This window comes from Sinocyclocheilus grahami, unplaced genomic scaffold (genome assembly GCF_001515645.1).
Source record: "Sinocyclocheilus grahami isolate Dianchi unplaced genomic scaffold, SAMN03320097.WGS_v1.1 scaffold646.1, whole genome shotgun sequence".
Taxonomy (NCBI): Eukaryota; Metazoa; Chordata; class Actinopteri; order Cypriniformes; family Cyprinidae; genus Sinocyclocheilus; species Sinocyclocheilus grahami.
The window spans coordinates 1,905,588-1,918,740 of record NW_015505825.1 but is presented as its reverse complement, the minus strand read 5'-3'; the positions used below and the strand labels follow the sequence as shown (position 1 = coordinate 1,918,740).

At 41.6% G+C, this 13,153-nt stretch overlaps 2 protein-coding genes across 2 annotated transcripts in view; one reads left to right on the top strand and one right to left on the bottom strand.

Moving 5' to 3' along the window:
* Positions 1–649: 649 nt before the first annotated feature.
* Positions 650–3,021, bottom strand: LOC107558504 (uncharacterized). Its single transcript, XM_016242159.1, has 2 exons — positions 2,979–3,021; positions 650–1,819 (listed from the first exon to the last, which is right to left on the bottom strand). The coding sequence occupies exon 2, from the start codon at positions 1,809–1,811 to the stop codon at positions 777–779; it is 1,035 nt and encodes a 344-aa protein (XP_016097645.1). The 5' UTR covers positions 1,812–1,819; positions 2,979–3,021; the 3' UTR covers positions 650–776.
* Positions 3,022–8,487: 5,466 nt separating this feature from the next.
* Positions 8,488–13,153, top strand: part of LOC107558503 (interferon alpha/beta receptor 1a-like) — a 24,316-nt gene continuing 19,650 nt past the window's right edge. The window contains exon 1 of the mRNA XM_016242158.1: positions 8,488–8,641. Coding sequence (XP_016097644.1) covers positions 8,578–8,641 — 64 coding nt within the window. The 5' untranslated portion in view covers positions 8,488–8,577. The remainder of the gene's footprint in view (positions 8,642–13,153) is intronic.

The following is a 13,153-nucleotide window of genomic DNA, read 5'->3' as shown; positions in this document are numbered from 1 at the left end:
AACGTGTGATAAACCTACCCATAACACCAAACCTGTCCCTAACCTGGCCCGTATCACACCACAATAGTAGCAAAAGTGTTGTCCATTAACAAAAGCTTTTAATCAGCGTATAACATCTGTCAAAATCATTTTTAGATTTTTTAAAAAGTGCATGATCATATGAAGTGAAAGTTTGATGACATTTGTATGCATTTTAATTTACATGAAATAATGATCTGTTAAACATTAGGTAATGTTTAATAAGTGTATTAGTAAATATTAACACACACATGGTCTCACGTTTCTCACTTTTTGAATGTATGTTAACTTATGATCTGTTAAAAATTATATAATCTTTACTAATGATTTATTAATGAAAGTTATTATAAAGGTGTTACCACAATGTGTTTTTGCAGCGTTCATAAAAATTGTGATCATAAAAATTGCATAGCACATTTCAAGCACATGTCTGTGTACTATCTGGAATTGTGGATTTGTCAGACATACACATAACATTTGGTAAAGAAACAGACTGTCAATTAAAACACCAAGACTTTAAAGGCAGTATGCCAGCTTTATTTAACATATTGAAAGCAAAATGGAATATGTTGATCCATGTGGCATAAAGTGAAATATGTAAAAAAAATAAAAAAATAAAAGTTATGTGGAACATTTCACATACAGTATGTGAAAAATGCATATTTCACTTTATGCCACATGGATCCAACATATTCCATTTGGATTTTGCTTTCAATATGTTAAGTAAATCGTTGTAGTTAAATTGTGCTGATCGTTGTTCATGTTTGTGCAGGTGGCAGTGGGATTTTAGCTGGAGGGTTAGGCTCATCGTCAATCATCAAATCACGGCAGAACAACACTGGTTCTTGTCCAAGACCCAGTTTGTACTGCCACAGATATAAACTTTCATTTGGCTTCAGCTCAAATGAGAGTTGTTCATCCACTTCAGTTGCTTCGTTCCAGCTTTCGTTTTCAGTGCTGACATGTGAACCTCCATATTCTGCAGAAAAGGAGAACTGACACTTCGCAATTAACCCTGAAAGGGCTCCAGATTCAATCGAGGCTGACGTGGCTATCTTCCAGTTGTGCGTGATCTGGGACATTTTCTCCTTATTGTATCCAACCTTTTTATTAATTCTCTTTTGCCATTTCACTGGTGTATTGCTGTCATTAGTTATTGTTTTAATATTCTCCCAAATGCCAAATGCTGGGCCTTTAGTTACTGACAGGCCACCAGGCAGGAAGTTAATAACATCAGGATGAATAGAATAGACATCGACACACTTGTCTTTGTTGAAGTTGGTCCCTTTGTAGTACTCAACTCCCCACTCTGAGACCGGCTTGAGGAAGTAGTAGTGGTCTGGCAGACCCCAGTAATACAGACCATCTCTGCAGTTGGGATGCAGGTCGTATTCAACAGCATCCGAGTCATGATTCATGTTTGTTGTTCTTCGGTAAGTGCCCTTTCCTTGGAAGATGATGTAAAAATTGCCAAAGGCTGAGAGGTAGTGGTCTCCACCCTGGCAGTTGGGATGAAGGCTGTAAACTACAGCACCGCTGTCTGTCGACAGATCGATGACCCTGCGGTAAGAACTGCCTTTGATGATGTAGAAGTAGCCATCCTCGTGACCAAGGTAATGATCTCCATTTTGGCAGGCAGGGTGCAGACTGAAAATAGTGATGTCTAAGCCTTTATTGAAATTACTCGACTGCATATAGCAACCGAGATCAGAGCGGATTATGAAATAATAGTCTTTCACGCCGCAGAAATCAGTACCTTTGGTTTTGTTCTTGGGAATAATGCCTTTCATCATGCCTGAACCTGCAACACAGAATAACCCAAACACTCAGTCTCCACACCTAAAGCAATGCTGGTATGTTAGTGATTCTATAGACATTCTATAGCTCTCTAATTGCCAAAACACAAACCGGACTTACACATAAATTGCATTGCAATCGTTTTCCAAAATGCCATTTGTCTGGAAATATTATGAAATCTGTAAACAGCTATCATCAAAGGCCAGATGAAAAGAGAAGAAAATACTGTAGCAGGTAGAGCAAGATCACTGTTTGTGATACGTGAAATACTTGAAGAAAATCCTAAATACTGAATTGAGAGTGAGGGATTATGAATATAAAAAATATGAATTTGAATAATTTGAATGTAGGCATGTTTCATGTAGCATGATTCCACAATGTTAAAGTCGGCCTATTAATAATACTATTAATAATAAAATGTATTTTAAGAATTCGGCTATCGGAATCTACCCATTTGATTGTAAAACATCAGCAATTTGAATTTGCCATGAAAAATCAAGATTGGTTCATCACTATATATAATTTACATTAGATTGGAAATCAGAAGATATGATCAGTTCTGCTTTTCTTCTTACAGGAGGTGCTTTTAACCTTGCGCTGAATTTCCAAACAATGGTTGTTAATGTAATATTGAATTAATTTTGATTGGAGTCTGCTAAATTAACTGAAGCATAATGAGCAAAATTGTCTGAATTAGTTCACACACATACAGTACAGTTTTAAAATAAAGGAAGACGTTATGAGCAAGTTCCTAAACTTGTTTTAATGAGTTTAAATGAGTCAAGGTTAGAAATGAAGACATGGAAAGAGATCTAATGTTTCCCCAGAGAGCTAGTGTTCTGTTTTATTTATTTATTTGTAAGTAACTTCATTAACCCTTTTATGTTTTGTTATGTATAATAATAACAACAAAATGGTAGAATATTTTTCTCACAATATTAATATGACATGATTGGCATCCCCTTAGCCCTGTATTTTATGTTCAATATCTTCTTGGGACTTAAATATTAGGAATGCAACCTCTACCCTATACATTTTTATTGTACTTACTTAATTACTAGTTGCATATTTAATACATCTGTAATATAAAATACAGAATACATGTCTTTAAATGAGCTCCACATCTGAAGTTCACAAGTGCTCTAAATTGGAAATCTACTTACTTGGACAACTGCAGCGCTGAGTCTGAAGAGCAGCTCTTCTTGTATCAAGCCTGAGAGATGCTTGTCTGACAGGTATGTGTCTTAAATAAAGCTCCAAAGAGGGCTGGCTGTATGGCTGCTAAACACACCCACAAGCCTCAAGGGAGACCTGGAAGGAACACAGTGTTTATTAGTGATCAGTGCAATGCTACATTGAGTACTTGCCCCCCGTTCTGGTTTTCTTTACTCGTGCAGTTATATTTCTGTAGTATATGGGCGGAGCTTGGGGAAAAGAGAGTGTGAGAATGATGATGAATGAAGGAATAATAATAATCGAAAGAATATATACAGAGTTAATATCAGTGATACAATGTGTTGCTAGTGAATGCATTCCGAAAAGCAAAGGAAAGAGGGTGGGAAAAATAGTTCCATGGTGGAATGAGAGGTGTACAATAGCATTAAAAGGAAAAAGAAAGCATTCAAAATTCTAAGGAAAACTCACAATTGGGAAAACATGATAATATATGACAAGACTCAAGTAGAAACTAGAAGAACAATAAGGGAAGTGAAGAACGAGTATCGGAGATCATTCTGTGAAGAAATAGGGAAAAACACTCCAATTGAGGAAGTGTGGAGCATGATTAAAAAGATGAGCGGGATTCAAAGAGAATATGATTACCCTGTGTTAAATATTGAGGATGAAATAGCAATAAGTGATGAGGAGAAAGCAGAAATGTTTCGAAAGGAATTTTCAAAAATGAATAGTTCAGATGATTTGACGAAGGAATGTAAGGAAATGAGGGAGAAGTTGTTAAAAGAGCATCCATATATTATGGGAAAAAAGAGAGTAACAAATGTTTTACTTGATGTTCCTTTTTCATCTTCAGAATTAAAAATTCAACTCCAGGACAAGATGGAATTAGCTAGTAATGTTGAAAATGTTAAGTGATGAATCATTCTAGAGTTTTATAACAGGGTATGGGAAGAAGGGACTTTACCTAAGAGCTGGAAAGAAGCTTTAATATGATTTGACGAAGGAATGTAAGGAAATGAGGGAGAAGTTGTTAAAAGAGCATCCATATATTATGGGAAAAAAGAGAGTAACAAATGTTTTACTTGATGTTCCTTTTTCATCTTCAGAATTAAAAATTCAACTCCAGGACAAGATGGAATTAGCTAGTAATGTTGAAAATGTTAAGTGATGAATCATTCTAGAGATTTATAACAGGGTATGGGAAGAAGGGACTTTACCTAAGAACTGGAAAGAAGCTTTAATAATTCAGATTTTAAAAACCAGGTAAAGACCCAAGTATGCCTTTAAACTATAGACCGATAGCATTAACTTCACATTTAGGTAAATCAATGGAAAAAATGATTACAGATCGTTTAATGTACCAAATGGAGAAAATATTTTTTTCCCCCATATCAAAATGGTTTTAGACATGGAAAGGGAACAATGGACTCAATGATTAATTTGGAATCAGATATTAGGAAAGCATTGATAAATAAAGAAACTGTAATAGCAGTTATCTTTGACGTGGAGAAAGCTTATGACATGTTATGGAAGGAGGGTTTGTTGATCAAATTAGATCAAATTGGAATAGATGGAAAATTATATAATTGGATTAAATAGTTTTTAATTGATAGAAATATTAAAGTAAAGATTGGGGAATGTACATCAAGGAAAGGAACAATTGAGAATGGAACTCCTCAAGGGCGTGTCATAACTCCTTTGTTGTTTATTGATAAATAATGCATTTGCAACATTAGATAGTGATATAAATAAATCGTTGTTTGCAGATGATGGAGCTCTGTGGCTTAGAGGTCATGCAGATTATATCGTTAATAAAATGCAAACAGCTGTAAATAATGCTGAGAGGTGGTCTTATAAATAAATAACATATAACAAATTAAAGGTCAAGTATAAATTTAAAGATGAAGTTATATAATAAAGAGTTAGAACAGGTTAAAGTGATAAGATGTTTAGGTATGTGGTTTGATACAAAAGCTACATGGAATACACACATTAATAAGATGGTGGATAAATGTAAGAAGATTTTAAATGTAATGAGGTGTATTTCAGGACGTGAATGGGGAGCTGATAGATTGGCATTAAAAAACGATTTATTCGACAATGATAAGAGCAATATTATGAATATATTCAAAAAGGACAGATTGACATTGATATCAAAACCCATTCAACAGAATATATTAGAACAGTTTATTATGCATTTCTGCCAATATACAGTGATGGCTCAAGAAACCCAGAAATAGGTCGTACTGGATCTGCGTTCTATGCTCCAGAATTTAAAATCGGAACATATGGGAGGTTAACGGATGGCACTTCAGTCTACACAGCCAAAATAGATTCAGATGATTTGACGAAGGAATGTAAGGAAATGAGGGAGAAGTTGTTAAAAGAGCATCCATATATTATGGGAAAAAAGAGAGTAACAAATGTTTTACTTGATGTTCCTTTTTCATCTTCAGAATTAAAAATTCAACTCCAGGACAAGATGGAATTAGCTAGTAATGTTGAAAAAGTTAAGTGATGAATCATTCTAGAGTTTTATAACAGGGTATGGGAAGAAGGGACTTTACCTAAGAGCTGGAAAGAAGCTTTAATAATTCAGATTTTAAAAACCAGGTAAAGACCCAAGTATGCCTTTAAACTATAGACCGATAGCATTAACTTCACATTTAGGTAAATCAATGGAAAAAATGATTACAGATCGTTTAATGTACCAAATGGAGAAAATATTTTTTTCCCCCATATCAAAATGGTTTTAGACATGGAAAGGGAACAATGGACTCAATGATTAATTTGGAATCAGATATTAGGAAAGCATTGATAAATAAAGAAACTGTAATAGCAGTTATCTTTGACGTGGAGAAAGCTTATGACATGTTATGGAAGGAGGGTTTGTTGATCAAATTAGATCAAATTGGAATAGATGGAAAATTATATAATTGGATTAAATAGTTTTTAATTGATAGAAATATTAAAGTAAAGATTGGGGAATGTATATCAACGAAAGGAACAACTGAGAATGGAACTCCTCAAGGGCGTGTCATAACTCCTTTGTTGTTTATTATTATGATAAATAATGTATTTGCAACATTAGATAGTGATATAAATAAATCGTTGTTTGCAGATGATGGAGCTCTGTGGCTTAGAGGTCATGCAGATTATATTGTTAATAAAATGCAAACCGCTGTAAATAATGTTGAGAGGTAGTCTTATAAATGGGGTTTTAGTTAGAACAGGTTAAAGTGATAAGATGTTTAGGTATGTGGTTTGATACAAAAGCTACATGGAATACACACATTGCCAGTCTTCACACTTTTCAAACTGTTAGATATGATATCTTTATAGAAATAATGAATATATTGTATAGATTAAGACATGCTGGAATAATAGTTTTTTGTTTGGGTTCCAGCGCGTGTTGATATACCAGGAAATGAGAAAGCTGATAAAAGGGCTAAAGTCACTTAATCTGAATACTCTACTATTTCAGTTTCACTAAGCAGCACGGAGGGAAAGTATAATTAAAGAAGCTTGCAAGTGGAAATGGCAATACTGTAAAACAGAAGGACGTTTTTATAATATACAAAACAGCGTAAGTCAAAGCAAACCGATACTGAACTGCAGTGGAGAAGATCAGGCCACTTTAACTAGACTAATGATGGGTCACACAGCTGAATTCTACAGGTATATAACAGGAGCACACAGTAGTGGATGCTGTGAAACATGCCAAGTGAAGGACACAGCTGATCATGTGCTGCTACTCTGTCCCAGGTATGAACAGAATTACAGAACTCAGGATGCAATGAATGTTCAATCTGCAACATATTAAACACAATACAAGGATGTGGTAAAATAATAAAGACCATTTTAAAATCCATTAGGAATAGTGGACTTAAGAATAGAATATAGAAGTCATAATATATAGCTAGACTGAACTCACTTCACACTCCAGCACAGCAGGTGGCGGTATGCACCTCTGAAGTGGGTTTGCAAACCGCCATTAAACACAGAAGAAGAAGAGAAGAAGAAGAAGAAGAAGAAGAAGAAGAAGACTCAGCTGAGCCATCGAACTAATGCTGTGTTTTTAAGTGTTGAGAAGGGAATAGGAATTTCTCTTTATGCAGATGATGGTGCAATCTGGAAACGAGGGAGGAATTTAGAGTTTGTTGTAAGGAAAGTGCAAGAAGCAATAACAGAAGTAGAAAGGTGGTCATATAAGTGGGGTTTTAGATTCTCTGTTGAAAAAACAAAAAATGTATTCTTTTCAAAATGTAGGATTAGTAAAGAGGTCAAATTGAAATTATATGGTCAAGATATAGAAAGAGTATCATGTTTTAAATTTTTGGGTATATGGTTTGATGAAAAACTCATATTTAAAATACACATAAAACAATAGTTGCTAAATGTAAAAGAGTAATGAATGTAATGAGATGTTTAGTGGGGAAAGAATGGGGGGCTGAGAGGACGGCTCTAAGAAGTATATATACAGGATTGATACGATCTGTATTTGATTATGGGAGTATAGTGTATCAGTCTGCGGCTAATAGTGTGTTAAAAGAGGTGGACAAAATCCAGTACACAGCATTGCGATTCTGTACGGAGGCGATGAGATCTACACCAACTGCAGCCTTGCAGATTGAAATGGGAGAAATGCCTTTAGATCTTAGAAGAACTGAACTGTCACTAAGATATTAGGACATAGTCAAGAACACCCAGCGCGGACACTCATATGTTCTGATTCAAGTTCATCTTTAATTACAATTAAAACATGTCATTCAGAGAGCAGAGCAGATATAATGATTGAGATTCTTCAAACAATATTCAGGATCCAGATGATGGGAAGTTCTGCAGCTTTCTGTCGGGTACCAGCGCATGCGGGAGTACAAGGAAATGAGTTAGCAGACGAATATGCAAAGAAAACAACCCAGAAAGCAGACATAGATGTGCAGATAAAGTATGGTAAGAGTGAAATGAAGTGTGTGATCAAGCAGCATGTGAAGAATAGATGGCAGAAATATTGGGAAGAAGAAAGAACAGGGAGATGGTGTTATAGCATTCAGAGAAGTGTTGGTAAGTTCAGAGTAACAGGAAGAAACAGACGTGAGGAAACTATCATCTCAAGGCTTAGATTTGGCCATACTGCTCTTAATAGCAGTTTAAAGAGAACGGGGAGACATGAAACTGGAAAATGTGAATATTGTAATATGGAGGAAAATGTAGAGCATGTTATAATGAAGTGTCCAAGATACGGAGAGGAACGAAAGATACTGATGGATGTCCTCAAGGAAAATAAAGAAAAACTTAATTTGATGAACATTTTGGGGAATAAATCAGGGGATAAAAACTTTCAATGTTTAATGCGTTATTTAAAGGACACGGGATTATATAATAGAATTTAGTGAAGAGTACGATCCTGATCCACACTCCTGATCAGAAGGTGGCGGTAATGCACCTAAAAGTTGTGTGCCATCCGCCATTAAACACCAAGAAGAAGAAGAAGAAGAAGAAGCTGAGCCATCGAACAGGACTTCCGCCTGACCGAAGCCGTGCTTCCTGTGTTGTGGACGGAGCGAGCAGCAGCGCAATGCGGAGATGAAGGCGCTTCGCTGCTTCTGCTTCAGCGTGTGTGCTCTGCTTCTGCTGGAAGAGTCCTCGGGTGAGTTCCTCCTGATCCTCTCACACCGCCGCGTGTGCCGCTGTACTCACTGCCTCGCGCTGGAGAGAGTTCTGACCGCTGCTTGGGCTCTCATCTGTCACAGAACGCTTTTACTCTTTCAGTGGGGTTAACTGCGCGACTATATAACAATGCTCGGTCCACCCTTCTCCTAAAGATAGTGACCGTACTGCAGTAATCAGACAGAGGTACAGTGCGGCAGATGAAGTGTGGAGTAGCACAGAGGTCATCAGAACTCAGGGGAACAGAAGTCACAATTAGCTTCAAGCCACGCATGATAGTTAATGAGATTAATACAACACTTCTACATGAATGTCGCTATCAATCACCATTGAGTGTTTGTAATCACTTCTGACTGCGATCCAGTGGGGATTTTGGTCAAAAGATGAGGCAGAAATATGTTGTTAGTAACAGTCTAGAAGAGTTTTATGGGGAAGATACACAGTTACAACTTCTGTGGGGCGTGAAGAAAAACTAATGTAACTAGTAATGTAACTAATTACTGTTGCCAGAGAGTAATAAGTAAAGTAACAATATTACTTTTGAAAGGAGTAACTAGTAATGAGCAATACGTTACATTCTTTGAGTAACTAGCCCAACACTGCCCACCTGTGACTAAACTAACTCGGGCCAGAGGTAGATGACTGCCCTGAGTGTGGACTAGGCATGGGACGATAACCGGGTTCACGGTATACCGCGGTATGGAAAAGTCACGGTTTCAAAACCCCTCAAATCTTCCGTTATACCGTTCCTGCGGTATGCGCAGTTTTTTACGTGTCATCAAAGACAGAAAGTGCAGGACTCCCTCAGCTGTGTGCAGCGAAGAGCGCAGCGAGTCCCACGACCCTCTCTCCGGGCGCTGCGAGCGGTCAGTGAGAGTCAGCTGTGTGCAGCGAAGAGCGCAGCGAGTCCCACGACCCTCTCTCCGGGCGCTGCGAGCGGTCAGTGAGAGTCAGCTGTGTGCAGCGAAGAGCGCAGCGAGTCCCACGACCCTCTCTCCGGGCGCTGCGAGCGGTCAGTGAGAGTCAGCTGTGTGCAGCGAAGAGCGCAGCGAGTCCCACGACCCTCTCTCCGGGCGCTGCGAGCGGTCAGTGAGAGTCAGCTGTGTGCAGCGAAGAGCGCAGCGAGTCCCACGACCCTCTCTCCGGGCGCTGCGAGCGGTCAGTGAGAGTCAGCTGTGTGCAGCGAAGAGCGCAGCGAGTCCCACGACCCTCTCTCCGGGCGCTGCGAGCGGTCAGTGAGAGTCAGCTGTGTGCAGCGAAGAGCGCAGCGAGTCCCACGACCCTCTCTCCGGGCGCTGCGAGCGGTCAGTGAGAGTCAGCTGTGTGCAGCGAAGAGCGCAGCGAGTCCCACGACCCTCTCTCCGGGCGCTGCGAGCGGTCAGTGAGAGTCAGCTGTGTGCAGCGAAGAGCGCAGCGAGTCCCACGACCCTCTCTCCGGGCGCTGCGAGCGGTCAGTGAGAGTCAGCTGTGTGCAGCGAAGAGCGCAGCGAGTCCCACGACCCTCTCTCCGGGCGCTGCGAGCGGTCAGTGAGAGTCAGCTGTGTGCAGCGAAGAGCGCAGCGAGTCCCACGACCCTCTCTCCGGGCGCTGCGAGCGGTCAGTGAGAGTCAGCTGTGTGCAGCGAAGAGCGCAGCGAGTCCCACGACCCTCTCTCCGGGCGCTGCGAGCGGTCAGTGAGAGTCAGCTGTGTGCAGCGAAGAGCGCAGCGAGTCCCACGACCCTCTCTCCGGGCGCTGCGAGCGGTCAGTGAGAGTCAGCTGTGTGCAGCGAAGAGCGCAGCGAGTCCCACGACCCTCTCTCCGGGCGCTGCGAGCGGTCAGTGAGAGTCAGCTGTGTGCAGCGAAGAGCGCAGCGAGTCCCACGACCCTCTCTCCGGGCGCTGCGAGCGGTCAGTGAGAGTCAGCTGTGTGCAGCGAAGAGCGCAGCGAGTCCCACGACCCTCTCTCCGGGCGCTGCGAGCGGTCAGTGAGAGTCAGCTGTGTGCAGCGAAGAGCGCAGCGAGTCCCACGACCCTCTCTCCGGGCGCTGCGAGCGGTCAGTGAGAGTCAGCTGTGTGCAGCGAAGAGCGCAGCGAGTCCCACGACCCTCTCTCCGGGCGCTGCGAGCGGTCAGTGAGAGTCAGCTGTGTGCAGCGAAGAGCGCAGCGAGTCCCACGACCCTCTCTCCGGGCGCTGCGAGCGGTCAGTGAGAGTCAGCTGTGTGCAGCGAAGAGCGCAGCGAGTCCCACGACCCTCTCTCCGGGCGCTGCGAGCGGTCAGTGAGAGTCAGCTGTGTGCAGCGAAGAGCGCAGCGAGTCCCACGACCCTCTCTCCGGGCGCTGCGAGCGGTCAGTGAGAGTCAGCTGTGTGCAGCGAAGAGCGCAGCGAGTCCCACGACCCTCTCTCCGGGCGCTGCGAGCGGTCAGTGAGAGTCAGCTGTGTGCAGCGAAGAGCGCAGCGAGTCCCACGACCCTCTCTCCGGGCGCTGCGAGCGGTCAGTGAGAGTCAGCTGTGTGCAGCGAAGAGCGCAGCGAGTCCCACGACCCTCTCTCCGGGCGCTGCGAGCGGTCAGTGAGAGTCAGCTGTGTGCAGCGAAGAGCGCAGCGAGTCCCACGACCCTCTCTCCGGGCGCTGCGAGCGGTCAGTGAGAGTCAGCTGTGTGCAGCGAAGAGCGCAGCGAGTCCCACGACCCTCTCTCCGGGCGCTGCGAGCGGTCAGTGAGAGTCAGCTGTGTGCAGCGAAGAGCGCAGCGAGTCCCACGACCCTCTCTCCGGTCGGTGCGAGCGGTCAGTGAGCGTCAGCTGTGTGTGGGATGACGGCCGAAGGAGGTGAATCCCTGGAACTTTTTCCCCTGTCGAAAAAGATGAAGTCTGCCGGATGGGAATTTTTCGGGTAACGTAGACTAACCATGTTCCGTACAGATGACGGTTTAGCGCCGATCGCTAAATAAATACTTCCAGGTCATACGTAAACTATACATCTGTGTCATCTTTCACCCCCGATGAAGACATAGACCCACCCGCCGTTTGTTTCAGTGTTGAAATAAATACTATTTTACATGGCTAATTAACTAGCTAACATCAACTAGTTTCCTCCCTCACGTTACTTCACAGAGCGAGGAATAGCAGACTAAAGTACTGCGTTTCTGCGATTTAGGACTGTAATTAAAATGAGCTGGAATCACATCTATACTTTTAAGCCTCCTGCCATTGTTTACATCTGTTCAATATCACAACATTTAAAAAACAAACTTTGCCACTGTTTGAGTGTTGTACAGAGAGAGACTGTGTGTGTGTGTGTGTGTAACACACTCACGCTTTCTCTCTCCTTATATATAGTGACGTGAAAAGGTTTTTGCCCCCTTCCTGTTTTTTATTTTTTGCATATTTGTCACTTTAAAAGATTCAGATCATCAAACAAATTTTAATATTGCATGAAGACAATGCAAGTAAATACAAAATGCAGTTTTTAAATGATGATTTCATTTATTAAGGGAAAAAAGCTGTCCAAACCTACCTGGCCCTACGTGAAAAATTAATTGCCCCCTCCTGTTAAATCACTAAAGAACTGTGATTAACCACATTATTTTAGAAAGCTGAGTTATATTTCACTGATTACTGCCAGACCTGTTGAATCAAGAAATCACTTAAACAGAACCTGTCTGACAAAGTGAAGCATGCTTAAAGAGCAACACATCATGCCGCGATCTAAAGAAATTCAAGAACAGATGAGAAACAAAACAGTTGACATGTATCAGTCTGGAACGGGTTATAAAGCCATTTCTAAGGCTTTGGGACTCCAGCAAACCACGGTCAGAGCCATTATCCACAAATGGAGAAAACTTGGAACAATGGTGAATCTTCCCAGGAGTTGCCGGCCAACCAGAATTACTCTAAGAGCGCAACGACAACTCATCCAGGAGGTCATAAAAGAACCCAGAACAACATCTAAAGAACTGCAGGCCTCACTCGCCTCAATTAAGCTCAGTGTTCAAAAACGGCATCCATGGGAGCGTTCCCAGGCAAAAGCCACTGCTGACTGCTGAAATTCTGCACTCTATCAGAAAATCCTGAAGGAGAATGTCCGGCCATCAGTTTGTGAGCTCAAGCTCAAGCGCACTTGGGTTATGCAGCAGGACAATGATCCCAAACACACCAGCAAGTCCACCTCTGAATGGCTCAAGAAAAACTAAATGAAGGTTTTGGAGTGGCCAAGTCAAACTCCGGACTTGAATCCAATTGAGATGCTTAAACAGTCCATTCATGCTCGAAAACCCTCCAATGTGGCTGAATTAAAACAATTCTGCAAAGAAGAGTGGGCCAAAATTCCTCCACAGCGATGTGAAAGACTCATTGCCAGTTATCGCAAACACTTGATTGCAGTTGTTGCTGCAAAGCGTGGCACAACCAGTTATTAGATTTAGGGGGCAATTACTTTTTCACGTAGGGCCAGGCAGGTTTGGACAGCTTTTTTCCCTTAATAAAATAAATAATCATTTAAAAACTGCATTTTGT

What these genes read in the sequence shown, in the direction of transcription:
- LOC107558504 (XM_016242159.1), bottom strand. Translation starts at nt 1,811, where the DNA reads ATGATGAAAGGCATTATTCCCAAGAACAAAACCAAAGGTACTGATTTC.